We start from the raw sequence: 27,804 nt of genomic DNA on the forward strand, positions 1-27,804 counted from the left end.
AAGTGTGTGCTTTCAGCTAGCATGGCGTTCAAGTCCCCACAGAGTAACCCAGGCAACAGTTGTACCCTCACATCAGAGGTGTCCTCTATGGCAAAGACAGAAGAAAACTAGCAATGCCCTGCTCAACTGTGTGACCTTCAAAGTGTAAGACTATTGAGGAGACAGAGTCTCAGGTAGCCCAGGCTAGCCTACAGCTAAGAATTGCCAGGATAACCTTGAACCTCTGATGAACTGAGAATTAGAGAATGCTGGGATTACAGGTTTAGGCTGAAAGGCTTCGTGGCCACTGAGCTGGCTACATGTTTCTGTCATGATCATCGTCAATTTGAATGACCATCTCAGGACAACTCCGATGATGGAGTTGCTTGTTTGAGGGCAGCACCTCCAAAAGCCTGGAGTCCAGAGAGCTGAGTGTTTCCACTCACATGACCACATCACCTTCCCACACCCTCCTCACCATCCAATCACGACTGCCTCCGCTCAGCACACGATGGCAGCCTTCAGCATGCCAGACCTGGGAGGTGGCTACCACAGGCACGTGGGTCAAGCTGGATGCCAGAGCAGGAGGTGGGTTGCCTCAGCCAGGCCCTGGCAGCCGTGATTCATGCCAATGATGTCTGAAAGGGAGGGGGAGTAGTGTTTGGAATCCACGGGGAAAGGACAGGCTGGCAAGGCAGGGTGGGCTCGGGTTCTTGGAAGTTAGGTCTAAAGGGCTTGATCTGGGCATTAGGAGCCTATGCTGGGGTCTGCAGGCAGAGCCAGATGTTCTCAGAGCCAGAATCTGTTCCCAGGATATAGATATCTAGGGACTGGTTGAGAAAGTCATGGGGAGTTGGAGGCTAGAGAAAACTCAGTGGTGATCATTAAGACCATGATTGTAAGGTGAAGGTCCTTATGATAGAGGGGTGTCCAGATAGAGGGGGTCAAGGGAAAAAGTCCAGTCTGATAGGATGTCAGAAAAGAACTGTGGGCAAGAGAGGTAGGAGCTAGGTCCATGACTGTGGAACCAAGGTAGCCAGGGAATGGGTCTATGGGGACAGGGCTGACTGTTGCTGGGCTCTAACTACAGCTGTCACCACCTTCATTAGAGTCAGTTCTCACCCATGGACCGTAGACTGGGAACAGCAGTGTCCAGGAGCCCTGGGCTGTCTGAGCAGGCTGGGGAGGCTTCATGGAGAAATCAGATTGGAGCAAAACCTGTGGAGGGAGCTGTTTCCACACATCCTTCCTTGGGAAGGGCTTACCAGATGTGTTCACACACTCTTGGCCTCTACCTGTGAAGTTAATCTCTTGCTCCACTGCCTTCACCGACTCCATATTGCCCATGGAATGAGCTTCAGCCAAGGTGTCCTGTGATCTCAGTCACTCTAGGGATGGTACAGAGGAGTTGATTTCTCACCTGTTCTGCTACCCAGGAGCCATGCTCATGTCAAGGGTGCCTACTGCATGGTGTTTGGGACAGAAACATCCCTTCCCTCCTTTCCAAGGCTGATACAGCCCATACTACACCATGCTCTGTGCTGGGAACGTGTCTGGTAATTTTGTGTTTATTGTCTCTTCCTAAGTTCTGGTGGGATTAAGAGGGGCTCTATTGCTACAGGGTGGGTGTTGTCTCTGGTGCTGTTCCTACAAAGCTCTTGCACTCACTCTGGGGGCTGCTGGATGTTTGTTCCACGGGTCCCTTACCACTGTCACCTCAGAGAGGTGTCACTTCCTGTCACTGTCTCCTCCTCAGTCTCACTTCTGCCCTCATCACTTCTGAATTCAGCGCTCACCGGTTCTGCACTGGGCTCTGTGCCAGGAAAATGCTGTGACACCAGACAGGCCTAGTGCGAAAACCAGCTCTGCTCTCTGCCAGCTACTCAGCCCTGGAAAGTTACTGCTTTCTCAGGGCCTCTGCCTTCTTGGTCTCTGAGATGCAGATGAAGTTTCAGCCAAAACTGGGGAGATGAGAAGAGGTTCTTGCTCAGGCCTTGGTGAGGCTGCAGATGACGTGTGAAGATAGGAGGATTCAGAGAGGCCTCAGATGAAAGAGCCGGGATACGATGCTCCTGGAACCTTCCATCTGCTCCAGCCAGTCCACCAGGGCAGCAAAGCCACACTGTGACATATGGACAGTTCTGGTGGGCATGGGTGGCACTGTGCTGGCGTCTTTCTCCAGCTTGGTGATTTAGCAGCCCTTACAAGGTGCCAAAGCTCTTTCCCTGGGTCAGGATGTGGAAAATCCCAGAGAGCAGTCATAGGTTAGACCGATGAGCTTGTTTGGCACTGTGTCATGGGAACTAGGTGTGCCAGCGGGTAAGGCAGGACTACAGTGCCTGACAGCCCACACTGACCTCAGAGCAGCTCCCACCTTCAAAGCCAGCACACGTTTTTCTGGTGACCTGGAGCACGTGACAAAAGGGTTCCAAAGAACGGAATCCTTTCTGGGCTATGTGACACCCACCTGGAAGTGTCATCACTGGCCCACCACCCTCCCAGGGGGAGTGTCTTACAGTTTCTGTACCATAACTTCTCTCTGCTCCACATTTATCCTCCCTGACTATGCAAGATATATGTCATAAGATATATGACAGATAAGAAGGACCACGAGGCTGAGTTTGTCGGTGGAGGCAGGATATCTGTGAGCTCTGTGAGCTCAATGCCAGTTGGGTCTACAAAGCAAGTTGCAGGCCAGCCTGGGCTATATGGTAAGACTGTCTCAAAAAAAGATAGATAGACAGACAGACAGACAGACAGACAGACAGACAGATAGATAGATAGATAGATAGATAGATAGATAGGATTGATAGATGAGAGAGAAATGAAAATTGGTGATAGAGGGATAGACAGACAGGTAGATAGATAGATAGATAGATAGATAGATAGATAGATAGATAGATAGATAGATAGATAGATAGACAGATATATAGATAAATGATAGAGAGATAGACTCATGAAAAATTAGTAAGGACATAAATATGACAGGCCATCTGTGTTACACACACACACACACACACACACACACACACACACACACACACACACACTAAATTGCAAATGGGAAACAGAAATATTGGCACACACTTTTTTTTTTTTTTTTTTTTTAATCCTAGAACTTGAGAGGCAGGGGCAGGCAGATCTCCATGAGTTCAAAGCCAGCCTGGTCTACAGAGCTAGTTCCAGGACAGCCAGGGCTACATAGTGAGACTGTCTCAACCTCCCCCTCAAAGCAAACAAACAGAAATCATAGATGGGAATGTGGGGAGGAGGGAATTAGAGGGAAAAGCCACAATTCTACACACAGAAGGAGCAGTGAACTGAGCATAACTGAGTGTGTTTTGGGGCCAGGAGCTTGCAATACAAGTATGAGTGTGTGTCACTCCCTCACACCGCTGTGAGCGTGGCAAGTCTACCACAGTCTTGTGTCCTGAGGGGGGGGGTGCCTGTTCCATCAGAAAGCAAGGTATGCACTTAGTGGTGTCTCTCAGTCTGCTGCAAGCTTCAACACCTCTGTGTCTCTGGGGAAACGTGTCAGAGCCCCTTCCTTTCCTGCTATGGCACCTTTCAAAGTGTAGTTAAAACCCTCCTTTAACTATCACTCCCTGTGTTCATTTCCAAGCATTTATTTGGCACCAACTGCATGCCAACACAGTCCACAGCCTCCAGGAACTGATTATGGAGTCTGGGAAGGCCACACTGGTTGTTGCTGACCTGTTGTAGCTAAGTGAATGCTGGATCATCCGGAGTGCCTTCCCACCTCTCTGCAGAGTCTACTTTTTCCTCATACTTCCCCCCATATTGAGTTCTATGTCCAGCCTCTTCAAGCCCCTCCCAATCACTTGAAGCTTCAGCTTCTCCTCCTGGGGATGAACACTCTCTAGACTTTAAAAGAAAACCCCTACTCCAGTGGGAAGCTGCTGTCTCCCATGAAGGAGCTGGTTCCCAGCAGTGCCAGCTGGTTTCTTCTGGCCATGCAGAGGCTTGAGAGGGGTGGGATCACTCACAGCCTATCATTGGTCACCAAAGTCAACCTGAGATGGTGGGTCTCAAGCTTGTGGTCTCCTGCTGCTGCTGCAAAATATAAAAACAGATGGGGATGATGGGAGGGTGCTACCATGGTTGAAACTCCTTTCTGTGCTTTTTTTACTTGCTGTGTTAGGGTTGACCTTGGTTCACCTGCCGTCCACTAGCTTTGGCTGCTGGTGTCCCTAGTGGACAACCTTGCAGGTGTTACTGAGCTCCAACCTTGGCTGTTGTCTTGCATACCATTACACTCTTTGCGTTCACATTTAAACAGCCAGCTCATAGGTTTTTTTATGGACCGCTTCCTTTGCTGCCTACAGAGAGATAACTCATTGGCTACCTCCACCTACTTTGGTACTCTCCCACACCAGTCAACATCAGGCAGGAGGATGAACAGGACTATTTGATCAAGCACCAAGGGCTTCCCTTATTACCCAGACAGCTTCTCAGCTATGATGTCTCTCCCCCATGGTGCCCTCAAGTGACAGGCAAAGGCTGAATTGCTGCCTGGAAGTGTGTGGGGAAAGGGTCCTCCCCCACACCCCCGCTGCAAGGGCATTTGAGGCTGTCATGGCTCTTGGTGGAAAAGGCTCAGGGACACCAGAATGCAGCTTGCTTCTGGGAAGCCTGTGGTGTTCTCATCAGAGACAAGATGATGCTGGCAAGCAAGAGCAGTGTCAGTGCATTTAATCAAGGGAGGAAGAGCCGTGTCCTGGTGGAAGTGTACCGAGGTCAGTGTTTTCCACCCACCATGCTTTTATCTCAGAGAGCGAGGGCTGCAAAGTGAAGATCAGGACCAGCGTGCTCGAATGCTGGCAGCAGCTCTGACAGAGTGTTTCACTTCTCCAACTTGCAATCATCTCTAAATTAGACTTAATTCACCCACATGGGTATCATTGGGAATCCTCATGTGAATCCCAGGCTTACCATTTAGAAGCTCAGAGCTGGAGAGATGGCAATGTGGCATGAGCTGGGTGTAGTGGCCAGCCATATCTGTAACTCTGACAGTTGAATGGGGGCAGAGTGTAGAGACAAGGAGCTCCCTGGAGACACTGGGCAGCCCATTCGTGAGCATCTAGTGTAGCAAGAGATCCTGTTGCCTCAAAGGATAATGTGGAGGCTGAAGATACCAGCAAGAAGCTTTAGCCTTCACACCCATGTACACTCTGCATTCACACCCTATGAACATATGCTCGAGTGCACACACACACACACACACTGACACATTTACTTAGGCTTAGATAAACTATCAGGGAATTTGTCCTGGTAAAATTTATTGTCTGTCTCTCAGAAGCCATTGACTGCCTGTATCTCTTTATCTAGGGGTGGGGATGGGGTCTCATCCAGGTTAGGGTTGGGGTACCATCTTAGTTGATATGTTGACTATTGTCATTGTGCAGGTCTGGGCCAGGCAATCATGCCACTGGGATTTCATGGATGTTGTGTCTAGAAGATGCGATCTCACAGCAGACATTCTGACCCTCTGGGTGTTACAATCCTTCTGCATCCCCTTCCACAACATTCTCCGAGCCTTCGGTGTAAAAGTTGAACTGTAGATGTGCCATCTGGGATTGGGTACCCCAGGGCCACTCATTCTCCATATTTTGAACAGTTTTGGATCTCTGTAACAGTCCTCCTCTACTGCTGCTGGCAGGGTAAGCCTCTCTGCTATGGGGTGAGAGTTACACTTACATGTGGGTGTGTAGAGGAGTATTTAGGACGCAGTTAGACAGTGGTTTAAGATGACAGCAGTAGTAGGTCCTCCTCTAGGATATATGGCTTCTCTCCAGTGTGGATAGCTGGGTAATTTACATTACCTTGCGTGAATTCCTTCCTAATGAGCAGATAAGTTTGATTGACAGCTGTTGGTTACCCCCAAGATTAAGGTGCCACTATTGTAGCCCAGGGATACCTGGATGGAGCAGTCATAGTGTTTCTTAATTCATAAGCTTTACAGTTGACACAGCTGTCTTTATAAGTCTTTTCTGCAGCAAATACTATACACCATCTGATGAGTTTTATAAAACAGGAAGAAAGAACCAGGGTATGTTTTGTAGAGCCAGGTATGGTGAGGTGGTGGTGGGTTGCCTCTGAGGGCCCATGCTGAGGCATCCCTCTCCGTGAGGTACCAGCCATACAAGGGTATAGTGCTGAATAGAGTTTATTTAGGGCGTGGGAAGGGGAGTTGAGGAGGGAGTAGAGACAGAGAAAGGCAGAGAGAGGGAAGGGGGGGGGGAGAGAGGAAAGAGAGGCAGGTCAGGAACATGTGGAGAGAGGTGGGAGAGGAATGAGGAGAGAAGGGACAGAGTGAGTAAGAGGATAAGAGAGTGAGGAGGGGGCAAGCAGCCCCTTTTATAGTGAGTCAGGCCTACCTTGCTGTTGCCAGGTAACTGTGGCAGAGTCTAGAAGGAATGCTAATGCCATCTAAATGCAGATGGCATTCTGTGTCCTCTGTGAGCAATTGAAGTTTCATGGACCAATAGCAAGAGATCAACAAGGGGCCAGGGCGCAAATGAGTGAGATGCTGGGAAATCCCCAGGCACTTTCTCACCGAGGTCACCAAAAGCTTGACACTTGACAAGAGGAAGTGCAGGGAGCAGGCAGCCCGTTGTGGCTGGCGAGGAGGAAGGCATGCTGACAGCTGTGGTCCATGGCTATGGCAGTGGAAGGGTAAGGCTTCTGACTCACATCGGCGAGAACCAGAAGGCAGGGCTGCAATCCAAAGCTCAATGATTTACCCCCACACGGCCACTCCAAGAGATCCATTTCCTCTTACTAAGCCCACCTTCCAAGGATCCCGCAATGTCCCAAAACAGAGCCACAAGGTGGTGACCAAGTTGTTTGGTTTCAGACCCTGGGACAAGGGACTGAAGCGTGTATTTTACATATCAAAGCACGCTTAGCTTCCAGGTTCCCCCAGCATCCCTCAGTCCCTACCTGGCTTACCCTGTCCTGACCCTCAACTTTCCAGCCTAGAGGCTGGGGTGCCCTTCCTCCAGAGGCTCCTCCCTATAGAATCAAGACATTTTCATCTCTGTCGTCGTCCTCCTCCTCCTCCTTCTTTTCCTTCTCTCCTCCTCCTCCTCCTCCTCTTCTTTCTCTGTGAGAGCACCATTTCTTTTTCTCCTCACCATGGCGACTCCCCTGGCCTCAATCCTTGGGGCCAGTGAACTAGCTTCCCAATAAACCTGCCTTTAAGATAAACCAGATTTAAGATAAAATCTGGTTTAAATTGGCTCATTTCACCAGTGGAGAAATAGCCTATCTGTTCTAACACATGAACCTGTGTGGGATGCTGTTACATCTAAGACCTAACAACAGGGCGGGGGGGGGGGGGGCACTTGGAGGAATCACCGAGTGCAGACAGGGGCATTTGACAAAGTGTCTCTGAGGAGCGATATGATCTGAGTGCTGATGGCTTAGGGGAGGCAGCCGTGAGGAAACTGCTTGCCTAGCTTTCACACATCTCACCAAAGGCTCCGAGTCCCAAGCAACTCTGCGTGGCTTCCTTAGGAATTAAGGAATTGGCTAGGAATTAAGTACTATTTGTTGCTTCCATTCCTTATGGACCACCCATTATGTTCATTATTTCAGTGATGTCACCACTGTCCACAAGCCACTCCACCCAGACCCTTGACAGTCACCCTAATGCTCCCAGAAGGGCCTGATGTCACCAACTTTCTGGGGCAGCCACACCTCCAAGCCCATTACTGGGCCTTATTTTGGCCAGGCCCTCAGCAGGCATTGTAACACTCACTCAAGTGAGAAACTCGACAGTGCATATCAACTAGGCTGCGGTTGAATTGGAAGCTATGTGCCAGGGATCCACACGCCCTTTTCTGGCTCTGCATGCAGACTGGTTTTCAATAGTTGAGGGTCAATATGAGAGGTTTCTTTTCAGTGGCTGTTCTCTGGTGTGGTAGCGTTGGGTCTCAAATAAAGGCTTCTCTACACATCCTTTACTGTTGGCTTGCAGTCTTCATCACAGCCAAGTGGGCTGGGCTGCTTCATGAAGAGCAAAGCCTTCTGGGAAGTTGACTGACAGAGCAGCAGGGAGAAGGCACTTGAAGAGTCAGCAACTGTGCAGTTGAGACCAGGACGCTTCAGAAGATGAAGCTGTGGGAACCACCAACAGTTAGTTAAGGGCTCAGAATCCTGACAGGTAAGGCTCAGGGTAGGACTAGCCCCTTGGGGATGAGTCATTAACACTAACCCTCTGACAGGTGTGCCTCTTCTGTCTGGATACATACACTACCTGGTTGGAGCTGTGATTCCCAATGACACTTTGTTGCAACATTTTTTCTCTAGAAAACTTAAGCCCAAACAAAACGTGTCTTTATCCAGTGAAGAATGTAACAGAGAATGTAACAGAAGGCAGCCCCAGCTACCACTGACAACCTCCAAGGATTCTCTCAGCTTCAGAGATCCAGAGAGTGAACCAAACCCCAGAGATGCTGGCCTTCAGTTACTGGCTGGCAGAAGCCCCCCTGCCCCATAGTTCCCACCATGGCCATCCTAGCCAGCAGCCACAGAAGGGCTCTCAGCATTGAACTCTGGAGCAGCTGGGCCTGAGGACCCTGGGAGTGAGAGAAACCAGACTTTGCCGGCCATAGCCATGACCGGCTATAGCCCATGGTGACACATGACCAAGTCTATGAGTTGATTAAGAACATGTGCGGGTTTTGGTGTGCTTTCTTTCTCCATTTCCAGGTCTGACAGCTCTCTCCTTTTCTACTGGTTGCCCCTATTCTATACATAATTTGCATGTACTCATGTACACACACACACATATGCATAAGTGTACGAGAGGGGGAGGGGAAGGAGGAGGGGGAAGGGAAGGAGGGGGAAGGGAAGGAGGAGGGGAAGGGGGAGGGGGAGGGGAGGGGGAGAGGGAGGGGGAGGGGGAGAGGGAGAGGGAGTCAGTTAAGGCCCAGCTGACTCTGTATAAGAGGGTATATGTGTGGCTGTAGTCTGGCTCCAGTCAGACTGAGGCTAAGGCCTAGCCAGCAGGGCTCTTCAGAAGAGGAAACCTGAAGACTTGAGAAGCAGAGGGGAAAAAGAAGGAGGAGAGAATGAAGGGAGCCCTTAAGCCCCCACGGAAACAACCAGACCTGCCGCTCTAGCATTCAGGACCTGGCAGGGGTGGGAGACCCCGCTTCTTTCTGCAGGATGTACAGGATGTACCCATTCTGTACAGGATGGCTCTGCCTGAGGCTTACCCAGGAGGCCAGCCAAGGGCTTCAGAATGAGAGCACTTGCCCACAACGTTTGGCGAGTACTTTGTGCCCGCTATTGCCACTCAGGCTTCCGGAGTCTCCACTTCCTCATTCAACTTTTCACTGTCCTGTTTACATCGCTTCGCTTCGTAGATCGCCTTCTGTGGCGATTCAAATGGGCAGTGTTTCTCATTGTCTCTGGCCGCTGAACACTCGGTTTCCAGTAGGTGGCGCTGTTTGGTGAGGGTTTGATGAAGCAGCCATGCTGGAAGTCTGTCTCTGAGGGAGGCTTCTCTCCATTCCCAGGTCAGTCTCTTTGCTTTATGCTTGTGGTTGAAGGTATAACCTATCAGTTTCCTCTTTCTGCTGCCACACCTCCCTGCCATAATGAACCCTTATGCCCCTGGAACCTTAAGCCAACATAAATTCCTTCTTATATAAAATGTCTTGGTTATGGCATTTTATTATGGCAACAGAAAAATACTGACTATCCCCTTGCTGGTTTTGTCTTTACTATCTATTCACTCTATTCTCAGAGGGAGGGTAAAATCACACGCAAGCTAAGGATTGACCATCTCATCGGGGACTGTCTGCTACTCCAGCAACTGTGCCTCTTTTGGAACCACACACACACACACACACACACACACACACACACACACACACACAGAGAGAGAGAGAGAGAGAGAGAGAGGAGAGAGAGAGAGAGAGAGAGAGAGAGAGCGCACTGTATGGGGGCATGGGGACACTGGCACTCTCTCATCAAAGCTGAGCATCTCCAAACTAGGATAGGTTGCTGGCATATAGTCAATTGAAGACTCACAGAGACTCATGTCAGAATATAGCAGTGTAGCTTCAAATGACACAAATGTTATTTTGTCTTTTTATTTTTTCTAGAGCTGAGGACCGAACCCAGGGCCTTGCGCTTGCTAGGCAAGCGCTCTACCACTGAGCTAAATCCAGACACAAATGGAGTGGAATAGTACCGCCTCCACACAGTTCTTTCTCATTACACTGTAACATGTTGCACCACGTGGTGGGACTCGTGGTTACGAGCATGTAGCAGAGGATGGCCTAGTTGATCATCAATGGGAGGAGAGGCCCGTGGTTCTGTGAAGGTTCTATGCCTCAGGATAGGGGAATGCCAGGGCAAGGAATTGGGAGTGGGTTGGTTGGGGACCAGGGGGGAGGGATAGGGGATTTTTCAGAGGGGAAACTAGGAAAGGGGATAACATTTGTAATGTAAAGAAAGAAAGTAGCTAATTAAAAAAAAAAAGAAGGAGAAGAAGAAGTTTAAATCAGGAAGTGGCGCTCCAGTCAGTCTTTCTGGCACACAGGTCACTGTTTTCTGACACTCGCAAAGTGTCTTGGCCTAGGTTCCCCAATGAAACAATTTAGAGACCTGTGATTTATTAGAAAGATCCCCACACTCCAATCTTTCCCTTCCAGTATTCTGGTCATCTGTTCCAGAGTCTGAGAAGCAGCTGAATTCTCCACTCTCAGTTTTTATCTATGGCAAGCATTACTAGACAACCCCAGAGTGGCCAGAGCTCCAGGCAGTCATCCAAACAGCCAGTAAGAAGACTGTAGTTGGGATGACAAATGTGCTACTGTCCACCGCAGGGTTGGCTCCATCCAATCGGTAGTCTATGGAATCTCTTTCTGCCCCTGGAAAATGGGTTCTGAGATTCTGAGCTCAGACTTTGTGGTGGAAAACAGCACACACTCGTCTGGTGTCCCCGACACCCTTCTTGTCTCTAAGGAGGAAGATCTGGGTCCATTATACAATTTTAAAAGCACTAACAGTGAATCCCTTATCCGTACTGTCATCTCTTCTTTCCTGTGGTATGAATTTAAATAGAGTTTTTCTTTGTTCCTCCCTCCCTCCCTCCCTCCCTCCCTCCCTCCCTCCCTCCCTCCCTCCCTCCCTCCCCTCCTCCTCCTTCTTCTTCTTTCCCTCCCTCCCTCCAGTCCTCCTCCTCCTCCTTCTTCTTCTTTCCCTCCCTCCCTCCCTCCCTCCCTTCCTCCCCCTCCCTCCCCCTTCTCTCTCTCCCCCTTCTCTCTCTCTCTTTCTTTCTTTCTTTCTTTCTTTCTTTCTTTCTTTCTTTCTTTCTTTCTTTCTTTCTTTCTTTCTTCTTTCTTCTTTCTTCCTTCCTTCCTTCCTTCCTTCCTTCCTTCCTTCCTTCCTTCCTTCCTTCCTTCCTTTTCTTTCCCAAGACAGAGTCTCCCTGTATAGCCCTGGCTGTCCTGAAACTTTCCTTGTAGACCAAGCTGCTGGCCTCAAACTGAAAGATCCCCTTCTGGAGTGCTGGGATCAAAGCTGTGTACCACTATGCCTGGCTTGATTAGAGTTTCTTGCTGAGCAAGGGCAAGAGGTCTTTGCTGGAACCAAGGGCAACTTGCCAGTGACTACATCACTGAAGAAAATGACACCCCTTCTCCTCATAACTGTTAATTTATGATTCCTCATGCCTTCTTCCCAATTTATGATGAGCTGTTGGGGCCCGATCTTATACAGATCTCTTGCAGACAGCCACATGAGCTATGAACGTGATGGCTATGCTATGTCAGGGAGACTTCTTTTTGCGGCCTGTCCCTCTGTCCTCCGGGTCTTACATACTTCACACTGTCTCTTCCTCAGGGCTTCCTGACTCTGGGAGAGGGGGATGGATAGTATGGTAGTTACTGATGATAACTACCATAGCTTACAGTTCCCCATCAAGTGCTTCCTGCTGAAGTAAGGAGGTTCTCTGATGAAGACTGTGCTCTGCACTAATCTGTGGTCATAAACACGGTGTCTGGAGGGCAGTTTGATGACACGACCATTAAGTAAAACGATGGTAGCAGGTTCCCCTACAGAACCCATGACTTCCCAGACGAAGCCTCTTGACCAGGTTCATTAATGACATATTTAAGTCTATAATACAACCAATCCCAGGCTGCTGTCAGCTCCAGCCGGACACTTGGATGTGTGTGAACCTGTACGCATATAACTATCCCCAAGTCCATGGGGTTTGCATCCTGGCACCTCAGAGTCCCTTGTGGGATGAGGGGTGGAGGGGGTGGAGAAAGAAGTCACCTGGTCACATTATGCCTCTCCTTTGTTTCATCTGTCCTGGCCAGGTTCCTGTTTCCCAAAGCCACACAATAGGACTGCAATAAAATGCAGCCTGTGGCAGGAGGCTAAGCTTCACTCCCTAACAAGGCTTCCTACTTACAGTAGGCTATGCAGGCAAGTTAGAAAGTGCTTCTTTGGCCCTGGCGTTCGGCCAAAAAAATGGGAATGGGTGGGTAGGGAAGTGGGTGGGGGAGGGTATGGGGGACTTTTGGGATAGCATTGGAAATGTAATTGAGGAAAATATGTAATAAAAAATATTAAAAATTAAAAAAAAAGAAAGTGCTTCTTCCCACCCACCCGCAGCCACTCCATGTGGTCACACCAGGAAATAGCACACAATGAAACTGCTATTTAAGGCCTCAGTTTACCTGTCTATGAACATACTTCTCTTAACTTTCTGGGCTTTGCCAACATCTGAACTGATATATATATATTTTTTTCCGTAAGAAAATGCATTCCAGAACATTCAACACCATCACTGGTATCTTTTTATGAGATGCCAGTAATCTCTCTCCCCAGTAGTCGAAGCCAGAAAAGTCCCCAAGGGACAAAAGTGAGTTCAGGGTAGGGGACAAAAGTCAGTTCAGTTGCCACATGGGGCTCTGAGGCCCCAGCCACTTCTTGGAATTTTGAGAATAAATCAGAAAGGAAACTGGAAAGAGAAAAAAAGCTTCTGTGAAGACCTCAGAAGCACACTGCTGCCATCTGCTGGTCACTGACCTCTTTCAGACCTGTCGTCTGCAACCCCTCTCCTGCCAATTGGTAGCCAGAGGATGGATGGACTTGCAGGTGGATGTGAAAATAAGTTCACGTGCGTACTCAGGAGAAGAGTCAAGTCAAGAAAGAATGCAGGATCCGAGAGAGAGTCCTACATCTTGATCTAAAGGCAGCCAGGAGGAGACTGCCTTAGGCAAGCAGCCAGAAGGAGACATTCTTCCATACTGGGCTGAACTCGAGTATGGGACCTCACAGCCTGCCTCTGAGATACATTCTTCCAACAAGATCACTCACACCTCCTGATGTGTGGGGGCTGACGTGGTCCAGCGTGAGAAGCTGTAGGCTTTCTTACACACAGTGAAGGGAAGGAGGTTGAGGCCCAGGGACATGACATCTATTTCCCTCATAAGGAGTGAGAATGAGCTTTTGACCAGGGTTTCTGGGACCAAGGCTCAGAGGCAACCACAATGCTACACCTTGTAGCTTGTAAACGGACCTTCTATATACTTGGTCCTCCCCATGTGATTTCTGGTGTGACTGTGACGTTCGTGAGTGAATCTTGAGTTTGGACAGGGTAAGTCCACCAACTCTCCCCATTTTAAATAATTACTTCGATTTGCTATGGTTTCATTTGTACTTTCACTAACCCTGAGTACATACATAGGACAGAAGAACTTGATGTTCTCTTAGCCAAAACCCATCCAAACCAGCGCTGTCTGGCATATATAGTGGTTAAGGCATTGATATTAAGGGCCCATGATTTAGAATCTGGAATGGATAGCCTTTTTTTTTTTAATCTAAATTTCTGAGTTTCTTGAAAAATGGCTATTGCTTCCTGATTAGGTACACTACAATGGGCTATCATCCATTCCCTCCAGGAGAAGCAGAATCACGTCTAAGGTGGTCTGGAGCATGGAGTTTCCATGATAGGAACGAAGCCGTTGCCAACTCAGTGTGCACAGTCGGCAGTACCTGTAGTGCAGAGGTGACTGTTGATAACTGATATTTAAATATCTGGCCCCATCTGGCCCTATTCCTCTTCCTCTTTCTCTGACAATGGGAACATTGTTGTTTGTCCAGGCAAGCTCTTGAATGATATGGCATGTTGTGTGAACTATGGACTGACGTGGCTTCTGTCAGGTGAGCTTGCGGTTTCTAAACAAACAGAAAAAAGAAAGGAAGAGGCCAGACAAAATATTTTTTCTGTCCAATCCGGTGGTATGGCATTCATACCTCCAAAAACAAGTTACTGCCCACTCAGCATCCGAGGAACATGGCTTCAGGGAGCACACAATAAGGTTTTCCACGAGCTTCTGTCAGTTGCCTTATTGGAACAACCTGAAATGGTCTGTTGGGAACTCTTTCTCTGAGGAGATGCAAGACAGCTACATACGTGAATGATAGCTTCCCCAAGGCTGCATAGATGGAGTGCCCACATCTATGGCTATGTACTCTAACACTGCTGGAGACCATGAAACCATTTGCAGCAAGAGCAAAAACCAGAAGTGCAGGAGAGAGTGGCCAGAATCTCAGACTAGGCTCCAATGACTCTCCTCTTGTCTCCTTCTAGGCCAGATCTTGGGGGTCTCTTTCCAGTTGTCAAAAGATGCTTTTATGGGGAGAGGGGGAGGGAGGAAGAGGGGGAGGCAGACAGACAGATAGAGACAGAGAGGCAGAGACAGAGATACAGACATACACAAGAGGAGAGAGAGAGAGAGAGAGAGAGAGAGAGAGAGAGAGAGAGAGAGAGAGAGAGAGAGAGAGAGAGAGAGAGAGAGACATGACAAATGACAAATGTGCATTGGAAACCCAGGCCCCCTGACACCTTCCCATGAGTCATCTGAGGCAGGCTCTCAGTCCTGGAAGACTGCAGAGCATCCACCTGCCCCCTTTCAGGATCCTTTTCACTTCCTGCTCAAGACCCTTCTGAGTCCTCTTGCTAGGGAAGGCCACTCTCAGGGCTTCCAGGACTTCTTGTGCTAGACTGGTTTGACAAGGTCAGTAAGGCTATCAGGTGGCTCCACCCTGCCTAGCTGAGAGTACTTTGTGACTTCTACAAAGAACATTTCGCAGTCCCCACCACTGCCCATGGAGCCTGCCCTATGAGCCACATTGCCGTTCCTTCCGTTGTCTGCTTGCCTTTTAAACCGAATGTGATCAAAGTACCTTCAGGCACATCTGACCCTGCCACCTGTGGAGTGACGCCTGTTAGTTATTCCAGCTGACATGGAATGACAAGCTTAGCTCTTCCCTGGCTACCCACACAAACACCCGTGGGAGGCTGGAAACCTGCTTTCTCCTCTCCCTGCCTGGCTTGTCTCCCTCCAGTGTTTCCACAGTGCTACAGTGTGAAGAAGAAACTATGGTTTTCTTTGCCAAAAAAAGTTTTCATGGCAACAGGAGCTGTGGCTTTTAGTATCTCCTCTTGTCTCTCTGGCCTTCTTCAGGTACCTGGCCCAGCTGCTTTAGCTACTGACTGTCCTTATGTCCCCGCTGTACTCTTCCTCCAGCATGGAGCATGGCTTAAGCTTGTCCTTTAAGCAGGTCTTACCTCAAACGTCACACCCTCTAGGTAGACTTTGCTGACCCCATCCCTAGTCACTTTATCTCCTTCCTGAAGCTTTTGATTGTTCACTGCCCACCCTGAGGAGAATGCAAATCCATGATGTGATGGAGTCTTTGCTGCTCAGCCCACCAGGTCAATGCCTCAGGTGGCACCAGCTGAAGGTAGGCATCAGCCCATAGCCAACGTTTACGCACCTGGCTCCATGCATCTCCTTCGGGTTCCACTACTTCCTTAGCTGACAGTGGGGGCATCATTTGTCCGGGTGTGATGTTGGACTGTGGGGAACCTGTCACGTGAACTTGAAGTTCCTATGTAAGCAGAGCCACCTTTAGGAAAATGTTCATGTTTGATCTTTGCAAAGTCTGTTGCTGTAGAACAGGAGATCCCAAACCCTAGTGACTGGAAACAGCTTTGTCTGCTGAGGAGCCAGTGGGTCAGGGGGAAAGTCAGGCAGTGCTCAGCCGGGTAGACCTTCCACTTCACCTGAGGCTGGATATGCCAAGCACTCAGTTCTTTCACACCTTGCTGAGCAGGACCACGAAGGCTTCACTCCTGTATCTGACACTCCTCCAGGCCTTAGCTTTTCACGGAACCTTTCTGTTTCCTCTTGAAGAGCCTGGGCATCCACATGGCAAGCTCCAGGGAGCTCAGGCTTTTAAATATATAACCACTGGCTTCCAAGAAGGAAGATTCTAGAACACAGGGGCCAGGAAGTTCATGCAACATGCCTTTTACCATAAGGCAAATAAGATAAGTCGTAAAGATACCTAGGCTCAGAGGCAGGGAGATAATCCCATCTACTAGTGGACAGGACAGCAAATACTTGCAGTCAAATGTCATCCAGTCAAGGGAATGATCTCTTTCCAGGTCCCACTAAGAGGACCCAGGAAATAAGAGGTAGGTTTTACCCAGTGCTACTGCTTTTAGGATAGGTTTGCTAAAACAAATGAATGCTAAGGATGGACTAGAGATAAATCAGCCCAACTGAGAGGATGTCATTGTGTGGTCTGGAAAAGGTGCTGGAACTAGAGCTGGTTACACACCTTGTGGCTGTAGAAGCCTAGGAACATTTTTGGGTTGCTTGAGTCAGCTAGAAGATGCCTTATAAGTCTGTTGGAGCAGCCTATGGGGCAGGTAACAACCCACCCCATTCCCTCCCCCTGCCCCCCCCCCCCCCACAAAATGCCTGGGAAGACAGCTTGAGGACATGGCATCTATGGAGCACACTTCTAGATCTGCCCAGGTACCACTCATCATTCAATATCATCATTTCTCCTACTTGCAAACTGCTTCCCAGAATAGGGAATCCCTGGCCATCATTCTACTGGCTGGGAGACAAAGAACCGCCTGCCAAGCAAAGGCTTGAGATAGAGACCAGAGTTCTGGGGATGGAAGGGCATGTGCAAATGTTCTGAGAAAGACAGAGCAGAGCTTGGGTGGATTTGATGATTTCTGTGTGCCTGGGGTCCCAGGGTATATAGCAGAGGGGTAGGAGAGCCGCAAGACTTGCAAGTCTGGAATGTGCGGGCCGTGACCTCGTGCTTAAGGAGAGCAGCACATGAGGTCACTGCAGGCAAGAACGGAGCCACGGAACCAATCCTTCTTGTTTTCTCCACACTCTTCTCTTCGTGCACTTGGCTGTTCATTCCCACCCTATAAGGTCACAGGGTCCTTCCTCAGGAACTGTTCACTAGAGCCTTCCTACTCCAGAGCTCAAGATCTGACTCCCATTATTTTGTGTGTCCCTGCGTAGTAGCACGGGCAGGCTTCCATTGTAGGACAGTGCTTGCTCAACTTGCTGCTCCTGTCAGGCAGAACATAGAACTTCCCTCCCCCTAATACTGAGAATTCTCAGGTTGCAAACAAAGGGATTAAAACAGCCTCTTGCAGAAGGCTTCTATTCCCTGGCTCTGCAGGGGAGGCTCTGTTTGGAGGGGATGGACCCTCTGTGGTGTGGCCAGGGCTCTGTCTCTCACTGAGCCCAGACTTAGCAGCTTCTATCCTTCTCAGTGGGAAGAGGTGTTTGGTTAGGTCGTGGCTTTGGCATTGTCAGAAGAGCAAAGGGCCTTAGAGACAACTCAGCAGGTGGAGGGGCTTGTCATATAAGCCCGGAGACTGGAGTTATATCCCTGGATCCTCTATAACTGATTCCATAGGGTTGTACTCTGACCCCTCTCCCTTGCACACAAATCAACCAATCAACCAATCAACCAGCCAATCAACCCATTGATTTGAAACTGAGCTGAGCAGAGAGCCAGGTGAATTCCCCAAACCTCAAATCTCCCCTTTCACTCAAAGCCCTAGGATAAGGTCTAAGATCATCCCAGGGCACAAGAGCTGCCCCACCCTGAGGCTGAGTTATCAAGCTGATCCCCATGTACTTATCCTGAGATAACTGGACTGATCTCTCAAATTGGGAGCTTCTCCACAGCTCTTTGCCCCTCCTAATCATCCTGAGCTAAGAGACTTGGAGGAAGCTTGTAGTTCCTGCCTTTGCATAAGGACCCTCTTTTGGAAGACTCTGGGGCTACACTTTGGAGAAAGCTGATCTGGGACAAGAATCAACTGGATGCTTCAGGATTCTAGCTTCCAATGATATGTCATGGCCATGGATACAGCAAAATCTAAGCATCTGATTGGACCCTGGGAAGAGTAGCTGCTTCCGGGACCTCATCCCACCACTCTCCATTCATCGTGGCACTAGCCTGGCTGGACTCCTGGGCAGATGGCTTGTTACTCCTTGTGCTTGACCCCACCCTCCTGACCACTCATTGTACTATGGAGCAGCTCTGCTGGGTCTTTTTATGCTTTTCTGCCTCTGCTGGGTGTCTTCTCTCTACCAGCCTTGTCCTGACACACTGTGAGCTAAAATGACACTGGTCTCCACATGTTGGGACCTCGCAGATGACAAATGAGAAACCCAAGCCATTGGTATTACAGAGGTGACAATAAAAGTTTTTCCTGTTCCCTCACAAAGGCCTTAGGAAGCAAGTATAGCCAGGCCATTCAGCAGGGCTGGTAGCTGAGCCCAGTCTACTCACACCACGACCAGCAACCCATCCTTCACCTTCTGGTCCATAGCACTTTGAAGAAATGCAAAGGTCATTTCCATCTTCCTATTTCTGGGAGGAATCACCTGGCTTCTGCACAGGGACAATGGGAATAGTTTGGGGGTAGGCACGGTGGAACATGACTGTAACACCAATACCCAGCAGGCTGAAACAGGAGAGTTTCCAAGAGTACTAGATTAGCCTGGGCTATGTTGTATCATGACAGCTAGGACTATATACATAGCATGACCCTGTCTCAAAAGGTAAAAGGTTAGGGGTAAAATGTTCTCAAACAGCCAGATCTAATACATGCCCCAGAAATGCCCAGAGGTCTCTTGAAATTATTTAAAAGGATCACATCCCAAACAGCTCACAAGTGCTGCAGCAGCTACCTTTGGGAGGGTAAGAGAATCAGTGACCTGCTTTGAGTAAACCGATGACAGCATGACTCATACTCTCTGGGCACCTAATGACGTGGTGCTAGGCTCCATTTGAATCATGGGAAGAGTGTGGGTTTCCTGAGCCCTCATGGCAACCTTGTAAGACTCTGAGGGCCGGGGATTATCACTCAAACTTTGGCTATGAGGAAGCTGAAGTACAGTAATAACCAGAGAGGAGCCCAGGACTCTACCCTGGCACTTTCCCACTGCTGAGACCAAGGGAGAATGACACACCAGGAACACATGGGGTCCAGCACATTGGCATGAGAACACCCCATGTTCTCATGACAATTTGCCAATGAGCTAAACGTGTCTAAATTACAACTGAGGACCAAGACAGGAAGAGTGGAATACGGCAAAGCTTAAATGAAGTCCTGTATCTCAAAGATGGCCGAGACTGTCTGACTCCAAACCCTGACCTCTGTCCTAGCACATCAGAGGCAGATGCCAGGAACCAAAGGGCAGCCAGTATGTGCTAACAATGGGGACATACTGTGTGTCCTAAGAGAGAAAGATGGCAAGTTCTAGGAAAGCCATTGATCTAACCTCGGAGGAAAGGGTAGGGCCTATCTCACATCTGAGCTGACAGCTTCTTAGGTTTTTGTATCTCCTCATGTCTGCTAAGAGGAGAAACACTCTTCTTTCTGAGAAAGGGTTGAGCAATGGGACAAACATCAGTGAGACAGAGTTCTCACCAGAGAACTCTGGACCCTGGGTGCTGGCCCAAAGCTGTGCTTGACCTACCCTCCACCCTACCCCCACCCCTATCCCCACCCCTACCCCCACCCCACATCTCATCTCAGGACCTCATCCCTGTCCTGAGAATTGGTGCATACATTCCATTTCCATCAAGGAACCCTGAGCCCAGAAGCACACTGGGAAAGTGTAAGACAAAGTCTGAATGGCCAAAGTCATCCTGAAATTCTGAGGGTGATCTTTCTGCATGGCTTTTCCTCCAAACGGCCTGAGCAACAGTGGCCCCAGAAGGTCTGCTTCGTGCTGATGCTTGCCAACTTCAGAAGAGAAGAAGTCTAGTTCCAGAGTTAAAGATTTGAGTTCCTGGGCCAGGAGGCTAGTTCTACCCCACACCACCCTTGTGCTAGATATACTGGCTTTAGGGTTTCATGTGTGACATCTCGGGAGTTCTAGCCTCAGGAACCACAGAGTTTAGGACTGGAACCTAGAACCCTAAGTAGGCTCTCATGCTCATTTGATAGCATCTGGCCTATGAGAACCAGCTTTCTCCAGTTGCACATGCCCTCTGTTCTTTGTAGCAACATTCTGAAAGTGTTCCCACTTGGCACACAAAGGCAGCCTTTGGTCTACTGTGATTCTCTGAGGTGGGAGTCCCAGCCAAAGCCCAGACAAGGTGTCCATTCACAAAGTACGTGGGAGGCCAGGTGGAGACCAGATCCTGTCAAAGTATTACCTCCACACAGTAGGCAAGCACCAAACAAACCATCCCAGATTTCTCTGAAGTGGGTGTTGGGGGGGGGAGGGTAGAAGAGTGTTGTCCTGGAGGGAGGCAGGCTCACTTCCGATGATGAATCTGTGCCATGCCCATGATTCTTTTGGTTAATCATTAGTCGATTTGGAGTGGGATGTCAGACAGCTCTATATACTTGAGATCCACAAACCACTCTGCAGCTCAGATAGCCACCAGAGTCACTCCAGGAGGAATTGTTCCTTGAGTAACCCAGGAAAAGGGGGAATGATGTCAAAAGAGGATGACTCACCATCTTGATTAGTCCAAAATCTTTTCCTGGGTCACTGGACTTTAAGAACTAAACCTAGAAGGGAATCTGGGGCCAACTGGACATCTGGTTAACCTCCCTACATGTTAGAAATGCTGAGACTAGACTGAAATCCTGGTGTACCTGAGCTCAATGCCCTTGCTCCCCTGCTAGGCCACCTTGCTCAAGCCACTCCAGCTTCCACACAGCTAGCTCAGGGCAGAGTTTGCTGAATCTAGAACTTCCAGTGTTCCAGGCAGATGTTGTTGATATGCTGGAGGTTGGGAGGGGGTGTTCTTAAGGCCACAGAAAAGTGTGTGATATTGAGGTTGGGTTTCAGAAGATATTTAGGGACAGGAGAGTCTGGAAAGCCAGGTGTGTTTGATATATCCTCTCTCCCATGAAGTAAAACTGGGCACAGCTACTGTTGTGATTGTGTCCAAAGCCAGCAAAGGACAGTTCAGGTGTTAAATGTGGCCCACTCTCCAAATGAAGAATTCAAGATATAGAATATCTTGATATTGAAATATACCAGCACAGAGGTTATCATTTGGGAATAGAAGTTAAGTTTACACGCATGAATCATTGAACCATGTCACTGAATGTGGTGATCCAAGATTGTCATCCCTGCTACTCAGGTGACTAAAAACAGGAAATCATCTTCAGTGCCTCCTGGTGCTAAAGAGTTAGTTCCCTAGACAATTGAGTGAGACGGTATCTCAAAACAAGTGGGAAGGCAGGTGGGTCTTCTATTAAACCCACTGCCCTGTATTCTCACACTGTGCTGGCAAATGTATCATTAAAGACAAGGGTACAAGGGCAAGCTCAAGGGTACAAGAGATGGCTCAGTAGTCAAGAGCACCAATTGTTCTTGCAGAGGACCTGGGTTCCGTTCCTAGCACCTACACAAGGTAGCCCAACTGTAACTCTAGTTCTGGGTGATACAACACCCTTTTGCCTCTTACATGCACATAAGCTCATGTAGGTACACGTGCATGCACACATACAGACACACACATGTAAAAGTAAGTAAATTATTTAAGTGAGGAAATAGCTGGGGATACTAGAGGTGAAGCTCAGCAGCATTTGCATAAGATGCACAAGGCTCAGAGCTCATTTCCTAGTGCAAGAGGAGAAGAAAAAAAAAAGATAGACAGTGTGACCCTCTAAGGTTATTTGAATTTTAGACTGCAGGGCCCATGCATAGAGTTTTGTTAGAAATGCTTGCCTTGTCCACAGTTGCTTCCCAATGTCCAGGGCCGAGTAAGTCATGGCAAAAGAGACTGGCTTGCAATGCAAGGGATGACATCCTCTGGCCCTTTGTAGGAATTTTTTCATCTCTGGTCTGAGGGAGAGACATGAAGACAAAAGCAATAATCCTTGTGGGTGTGCAGGGAGGGCAGGGGAGGAGTGCTCCAAAGAGAAACTCTCAGGACATGACATGGGAAAGGGGTGCACATAGAAGGCTGGAGAGATGGTCACAGGGGAACCTAACAGTGATAGGACCAATGGATGGGACAAGTGTAGAGTCAGTGTAGAAAATTTAACAGTCTTTCTTGGGCAGGTCAAGTTCATTGTGAGAAGAGAATTGGTGCCACTATTGTAAGGGTAGGTGAGACCATTCATTGGCAAAGCATTCCTCTTCTGGATGGGGCAGTGGTAGAAAGACCAGCTCTTCCTTCCACTACCTGCAAGAGAAGCCCAGGAAAGTGAAGGAGGCTGGAGTGTAGACCAGACAGCCAGGGAGAGAGGCAAAGGTGCTTCTCATACCTTCCTTGTCCTGTCCCTGGATGACTGAGATACAGCACAGGGAAAGGGTACCTCGGAGAAAGCAGATCATGGCTAAGAGGAAGAAGCCTTGGCTTGGACCCTCTGGTTCCTTTTCTGTCAAAGGAGCATGAAATACAGGCATGCACACAGAGGGGCATTGAGGTGTGCTTCATGGATCTAGAGCTACACCCCTGTCACCACCCGTGCGGAGGGGACTGGCATTCACTTGCCTCCAACTGACAGATCTGAGGCCATGCCTCTATCTTCACTATGTGAAAAACCAATAAATATGGCTAGGAGAAAGGAGCACAGAGGGTCTTCATTAGGAAATAATAAGGATGGTGATTTAATTCCCAAACACATTAGAGACATTTAGGCATCTCATTATTGGAAAGACTTGCTATGACATGTAGAAGAAATCATATACTGCATGTTCAAAGATGCCTCACAGAAAAGTCTTTGGCTACAGAACTTAGATCTAATCAGTGGTTTATCCTATGTCTGTAGAAGAGGGAGTGGGCTGCTCTGATTGGCTTAAACCAGTCCCTTGATAGCTTTCTTGGGTGATCCTCATTTGAAATAAACCAACAAGCAAAGTAATTTAAGTGGATATTGGCAATAATTTGCAGGGCTATCCTCCCACAAGCTTAGGTGTTATCTCTAAAACTCCCTACCTAGTAATTGGATGTCCCAATCCCTGGGGCATGCCTGTGGCTCTGGCATGGTAAGCTCAGCTGGGCTCCTGTCTACTGCTTGAATGTCCATTGGTTGTGGGGGTGTCCTTTTCTCTGCAGATATGAGAGACTCAGCATGTATCACACTGGCTGTCTGCTGCTTCTCCTGGCTGGATTCTTGGGGTTTTCTCACAGTCAACCAGGCCAAGAGCCTAACAACACATCCAACTAAACCTATAAAGAAGTCTCACAGTGGAACTCCAGCTACAGATTGCCTCTGACAATGCCGACTTTGCCTTCTGTCTCTACCACCTGATAGCATCCCAAAAGTCTGAGAATAACATTTTCTTCTCCCTGCTCAGTATCTCCATCTCCTTGGCCATGCTGTCCTTAGGGGCTGTTGGGGACACCCAGACTCAGATCCTCGAAGGCCTGGGCTTCAACCTCACAAAGCTGTCACTGTCTGAAATCTATGAGGGTTTCAGGTCCATTCGAGACATGTTAGCTCTCCCATTCACTGAGCTGAACATCTCTGTAGGCAAGCTAACTTCGGAGACGAGAAGGCTGCCATCCAGCTCATCAACGACTATGTCAAGGAGAAAAGTCAGGGGAAGATCAAAGATTTGATCAGTAAACTGAGCCCAAATGTAAGGATGGTGCTGGTGAATTATATCTTCTTCCAAGGTAAGCAAGGTGCCAGTCCACCCACTGCTGAGCATACAGTCCTACTGGGAGGTAGACTAGCTGAGGGCCCAGGTTACCTCTAGATCTTTCTATGGCCCCTCCTTCTTGTGAAGACCTCTTGTGGAGCTCAGCCCATTTTTCAGACTCAGATTTTAATGTTTATTGTGGAGGACAGGAGCTCATATCATGGCACACATGTGGGGGTCAGAGGACAACTTGTGGGAGTTGACTCTCCCCTTCATCCTATGGGTCCTGAAGATCAAACTCAAGTCATGAAACTTGGTGGCTGTGTTTCTGCTCCATAAGTCATCTCCAGATCTCAAGTTGTAACCAGCTCTGACTCAGGGTCCATAGAAAGCAAAATGAAAACATCCCCAGACAATAATCCTGGAAAACTAGTCACCACACCTACACATCTCATGTGACATGCACTCAAAACCAACCTTCTTTTAAAGACTCACTTTTTGTATGTTGTTTGTTAGTTTAGTTGTTCATATGGGTATAGACTTTGTGTGCATGTGTGTAGGTACAAGTGTTGGCCACAACCAGAGGCATCAGATCACCTGGAGCTGGAGTTACATCTGGTTGTGAGCTACCAAGTGGGTGTTGAAAATCGAACTTCAGTCTACTGGGAAAGCAATAGGAGTTTTTAACAGCTGAGCCGTCTTTCTAGCCAAGTAGTTTTCAACCTCCTCAATACTGTAACCTTTGAATACAGTTCTTCATGTTGTAATGACTCCAACCATAAAATTATTTTGTTGCTACTTCATAGCTGTAGCTTTGCTACTGTTATGAATTAAGATGTAAATATCTGACATACAGCATATATGTGGCCCCAAGGAGGCTGCACCCCACAGGTTGAGAACCCCATGCTGTAGCACCTCCAACACACTGCCATGAAGAGCTCAATCCATCTTCCCCACCTTCCACCTCCTCACTGTCTCCCTGTGCTCTCACTTCCCTCCTTCCCATGGTTTAGAGTTCAGTGGTGGTTGCAACAACTATCTGTTTGCAAACACCTATAGCCTAGCTCCTTGCTCTTCTCACAAAAATGACCTGCCAAAGCTGTATGCCTATGTAAACCCAGAGGCCTAGTTAATTCACCTCTGTTCCTGCAGCCGGGTGTGGCTGGAAGAAATGACCCAAGTGGACGTGGTCTCTCCTGATGTCTGTGCATGTGAATGGCCATGATCACTGCCCAGGCCCACAGCCCCTCACATAGTGGTTCACACTCCAGAGAGAGGGCTAGCAACTTCTTGCTTCTCTCTCAGCTCCCCTCCTTCCTCTACAGTTCTGCTTAGTGAGCTTGCCTCCCAGTCATTGAGAAAGCAGAGTCTGTTATATAAAACTTTCCTTTTGTATCATCTCTCCACATCTTCCTGTCCCTAAGTTTGGAGCATGAACCCAAACTCCTTCTCTCCAGATGGCAGAAGGGACATCCACTCTGCCTTTTTCTCTGTCATGATCATGGACACTGATTATACACTGAGATTTGAAAGTGAGCCAAGTCCCACTGTGCACTGTAGATCTTCACAAGCAGATATTGTGATGGAGAGATGGGGAGGTTTCTGAGGGTCCCAGATTGTTCCTGTCTGCTTCTCAACTTCTTGTTGCTGGAATAAAATGCTTGTCATAAACAGCTTCAGTGGAGGAAGGACTTTTATGGATTATGGTTTCAGAGCAGAGAGAGAGAGAAGAGAGAAGAGAGAAGAGAGAAGAGAGAAGAGAGAAGAGAGAAGAGAGAAGAGAGAAGAGAGAAGAGAGAAGAGAGAAGAGAGATGAGAGCACGACAGAGCATCTCCCTGTCATAGCAGGAAGAAAGCAGAGTAGAATAGCAACAAAAGGGGACTGGAGCAAGAGATAGTCCCTGAGGACATGCCCCCAGCGTTCTTCCTCTCTGCTCCTCCACAGCTGGGCCAGTAGTATAACAGGTTTTGAATCCATCCATTACTAAATCATTCATTAGATAAGAACCCTCAGGATGCAGTTGTTTTAGAAAGGCCCTAACAGACATGCCCAGTGGTATGTTAACATCCTAGAGTAGCAGTTCTCAGCCTTTCTAATGATATAACCCTTTAATGCCGTCCCTCTTGTTGTGGTGACCGAACCATAAAATTATTTCTGTTGTTACTTCATAACTGTAATTTTACTACTGCCAGGAATCATAATGTAAATGTTTTTGGAGATAGAGATTTGACAAAGGGATCATGATTCATGAGTTGAGAATCGCTGTTCTAGATGATTCTCAATTGAATCTAGCTGCCAAAGGAGATCCACTATTCCTCCCAGTGGGGCCGAGTGACAATGAGGGTCTTTGGAGGCTATACCATGGCTCTGGGCTGCAGGTTGCATTCCCTGTAGAAAGATTTGGCTTCTCTCTCTTCCTTGTTCCTTCAGGCCTTTGGGAGAAACCCTTTCATACTTCTGGAATCTCTACCCAAGAATTCTACGTAGATGAGAACACGGTTGTGAAGGTACCAATGATGCGGCAAGTTCAGAAACATGGGTATCTTGAGGACAGCAATGTACCCTGCAGAGTGCTGCAGATGGATTACAGGGGAGATGCAATGGCGTTCTTCATCCTTCCTAACCCGGGCAAGATGAATGAGGTGGAGAAGGTGCTGTCCCCAGGCATGCTAACAAAGTGGCATCGCTTGCTTCAGAATAGCTAATCAGGATGTCTCATGGTGTTCAATCATGGTACCACTCGCAAGTAGACCCTTTCCATGAAACCCAGTGAACAGAAATTAGAGTGACCACTACTCTGTGAAGGTGACAACCATGGCGCTGAGAAGACCATGGGTCTTCTTGGACAGTGTACTCTTCCATGGTGGTTAGTACAAGGCCCCATTCTCATCAGAGAGAACCACTGTAGAGTTAGAAGTCTTAGTTTCCCTTGTTTCACAGGTTTTGTGTGGAGCCACTTTGCCTCTGAGGGTCAACCCTTGTACAGGGAATATGGAGAACCCCTCGCCTAGCCAGATGACTGTCTGAGCTGATGTCAAAGGGTTAAGAAAATTCTATTCACTCATCCAATTCTGTACACCACACACACACACACACACACACACACACACACACAGAGAGAGAGAGAGACAGAGACAGAGACAGAGAGACAGAGACAGAGAGACACAGAGAGAGACAGAGACACAGAGACAGAGACTGACAGAGACAAACAGACAAAGAGATAATCTAATGTGCCCCTTACACTCCTGTGTCCCTTCAAGTACTTTAACAGAAATGTTTTGTTGTGGTTCCCCAAATTCTCAATTTCAAATTCATATGTATTGCATAGGATTTTGCCAGACCTAAGCTTCCAGGACGTGTTCTCCTGGCATGCTGACATAAGTGCTTCTGGTAGCCAAACTCAGGAAAGGTAGCCATTTCCTTCATGAGGCATCCTCAAGTCAGCTGGGGCCCCAGCTGTTTTGAGCTCTGAGCAGTAATGTTTCCAATCATAAAGAAGAAAAAGACCAGCCAGGAGCCTCACTCAGGCAGGACGTCACATGACCTTAGCTATAAACAGCCAGTCCAGGGCAGCTGTGATCCATGGGGCCTCACAGGAGGCAAGGGCAGGCTGCCACACGAAGGGGCTGCTACCTGTCTCCCAGGATATCTACTCACCTCCCACCCCTGTCCCCAGCCTCTGTGGAAAAAGAGCATCCAAGGGCAGCAATTCCCTCAGATAGACTACAGGCAGCTAAGGGATGCTCAAAGGTTCAGTTGTCCTCTGAGGAGGACCTCTTAACTGGTTGTACAATACCAAGTGCTCAAGAGATGTACAAGAGACACTGAGTATAGGAGTTAGAGGACAGAAAGAAATGGGGTGAA

General features: G+C 48.5%; 1 protein-coding gene across 1 annotated transcript in view; it reads left to right on the top strand.

Moving 5' to 3' along the window:
* The first annotated feature begins 490 nt into the window (after nucleotides 1-490).
* LOC110306584 (kallistatin) overlaps nucleotides 491-27,804 on the top strand; it is a 28,891-nt gene continuing 1,577 nt past the window's right edge. The window contains 4 exon segments of the mRNA XM_021178653.1: nucleotides 491-567; nucleotides 23,532-23,827; nucleotides 23,830-23,973; nucleotides 26,371-26,638. Of these exon segments, the coding sequence (XP_021034312.1) occupies nucleotides 491-567; nucleotides 23,532-23,827; nucleotides 23,830-23,973; nucleotides 26,371-26,638 (785 nt within the window).

Source organism: Mus caroli, unplaced genomic scaffold (assembly GCF_978045245.1).
Source record: "Mus caroli unplaced genomic scaffold, Mus_caroli_1 scaffold_14, whole genome shotgun sequence".
Lineage (NCBI taxonomy): Eukaryota > Metazoa > Chordata > Mammalia > Rodentia > Muridae > Mus > Mus caroli.